General features: G+C 30.4%; 1 protein-coding gene across 1 annotated transcript; it reads right to left on the reverse strand.

Moving 5' to 3' along the window:
• Positions 1 to 239: 239 nt before the first annotated feature.
• LOC125871083 (uncharacterized) lies at positions 240 to 1408 on the reverse strand. The gene is made up of 2 exons (XM_049551679.1): positions 1160 to 1408; positions 240 to 592 (listed from the first exon to the last, which is right to left on the reverse strand). The coding sequence occupies exons 1-2, from the start codon at positions 1406 to 1408 to the stop codon at positions 311 to 313; spliced, it is 531 nt and encodes a 176-aa protein (XP_049407636.1). The 3' UTR covers positions 240 to 310.
• Between the last annotated feature and the right edge of the window lie 768 nt (positions 1409 to 2176).

Below are 2176 nucleotides of genomic sequence, written 5' to 3' on the forward strand. Positions count from 1 at the left end.
CCCATCAAAAGTCCTTTAAGATGATAGAGTATATATGTCTTTAGCACAACAAATTAGTAATCGATACTTTAAACGTTACAAGGTTTCAAAATCAATAGGTGCAGAACTGCTACAATTGCTTTAGCGGGAGAAAGTTATCTTATACACCAAACAATAAAAAAACTTCTTTCCTTTTTCCAATATTCAATCTTTTCTATTACAAACATGAAGTATAATAAAAATCAATTTATATATAGCACTCAACAAATTCTCCTTATTTAATTAAAGCATATGATAAAATTATTCATACATAACTCTGTGTGTAGTACTTCTAATTAATGTTGATCTTGGAGCGGTCAATAATATAGTTATGATGAGTGACTTTATGATCATCATCAAAATTAGACATATTTCTCATCTTGTTTTTGACATGATCAATATAATTAGAAAACCTTTCATTATCATCTAATTCATTTATTTGATGATGATGAACTATAGAGATCATATTGTTCTTTATAGAGGACTTGTTCATAACTTTCATTGGTTCAGTCTTAAACTTGTTAGTTGTTGCACTATTCATGTCTCCTCCAATGTGATTATATTCTACGAGGACCTGTTCAGACATAATATAACTAATTAAATACTATAATCTTGTAAATGAGATGATCATACTATTAACATTTTCACGTGTTTGATGTGGTACGTGATAAAAAACTAGACGCACATATAAGGAGGCATAACAAATACATCAATTAACTAATATATGATTACACAATTTCAACATGTTATTAAATCAGGTAAGAGATCTTGGGTTCAAGTTAATTAATTAGCAATAAAGTATTTTCATTTGTTCGACCTAAAAAGATAAAAGAAGAATTAGACTCACGCCTGACATGACGAAGCATGACACATAACAAGTACTCTCTCCATCCCAATTTATATCCGTTAGTTTGACTTGACACAAAGTTAAAGAAATAAAGACTTTTAAAACTTGTGTTTTAAAATAAGTCACAGATATTTGTGTAGCTAGAAATCATTTCATTAAAGGTAAAATGAACATTTTAAAGTTAAATTATTACTAAATATAGAAATGTATCATTCTTTTTTAGACCGACTAAAAAGGAAAGTAAGTCATATAAATTGAGACAGTAAGAGTACAATTTATTCAATAGTACTATACCATGTTGGAGTCAGAAGACAAGTTCTGATATTTCCCTTGCGATGGAATTTGCTGGCGATTTAATTCAAGAGAAACTGGTTTTAATACGGAAGCTTTAGCTGAATTAGTAGCAAATTTTGGACTTTCATCCGGAAAACTACGGCGAAATGATCGAAAAGCTGGATTTATATTCACTATTTTGAAATTTTTTTCACAAATTCCTTGGAATTGAATAGTACTATCGTTGATAATGATTTGGTTCTTTCCCATTTCAAATATTTTAGGAAATAACCAAATTTGAGATGGGGAAAACAGAGTTAGAACAGAGCAAATAAATAGGGAAGGGTTAAGGAATTTTAATTAAGTTTCTTGGAAACTTAATCATGTGTTACACGTTTAGTGTGTGAATTGTTTAATTTCATTGAGACTAAAATTTTAAGGAGATATTCCTTATGGGCCATAATAGCAGACAAATTATCTTCATGATTCTACACATGGTCTTTAGATAATCATTAAAGGGGATCATATTCGTGTCAATAATTAACTTTACGTATAATTTTCCTAATTAACATTAAGATGATGAGTATATGTGTTTTCGGGATACCTCAATTGGTTTGGAGGGTGGTCTTCCACATGTATGACAAGGGATTCATCCACCCTCAAATGTCTTCTCAGTTGAGTTTGTCTCATAATGCTTGCCTAATGCGATTTACATATTCTGTGTGGTTTGCAATCTATTACAGTGCTTACCTTAAAAGCGGCTGCGGTTAAAAAAAAGAAGTTAGAATGCATATATTACAACTATTAAGAAAGTGCAATTTGGTAAAGCTTTGGACCTACGTCACAGTGCGCTCGTATTAAAAGATCATCACCAAACAGAAAGGAGAAGCATCAGATACTACACGTTCTCAAAAGTCTAATGTGTTGGAGACTCGGAGAGAGAGTGATGAGAGACAGAACTAGAATTTCGAGTTTATGAGTTTTAAATTTATTTTTATTAAAAAAAATTTATTGACGAATAGAATATTTGTGTAAAAG

This window comes from Solanum stenotomum, chromosome 7 (assembly GCF_019186545.1).
Source record: "Solanum stenotomum isolate F172 chromosome 7, ASM1918654v1, whole genome shotgun sequence".
NCBI lineage: Eukaryota > Viridiplantae > Streptophyta > Magnoliopsida > Solanales > Solanaceae > Solanum > Solanum stenotomum.

Bases quoted from the DNA above. Each gene is read 5' to 3' on its own strand.
- LOC125871083 (XM_049551679.1), bottom strand. From the start codon at position 1,408: ATGGGAAAGAACCAAATCATTATCAACGATAGTACTATTCAATTCCAA. The intron at 593-1,159 runs GTATAGTACTAT...ATGTCTGAACAG, and splicing joins TGTCTTCTGACTCCAACATG to GTCCTCGTAGAATATAATCA.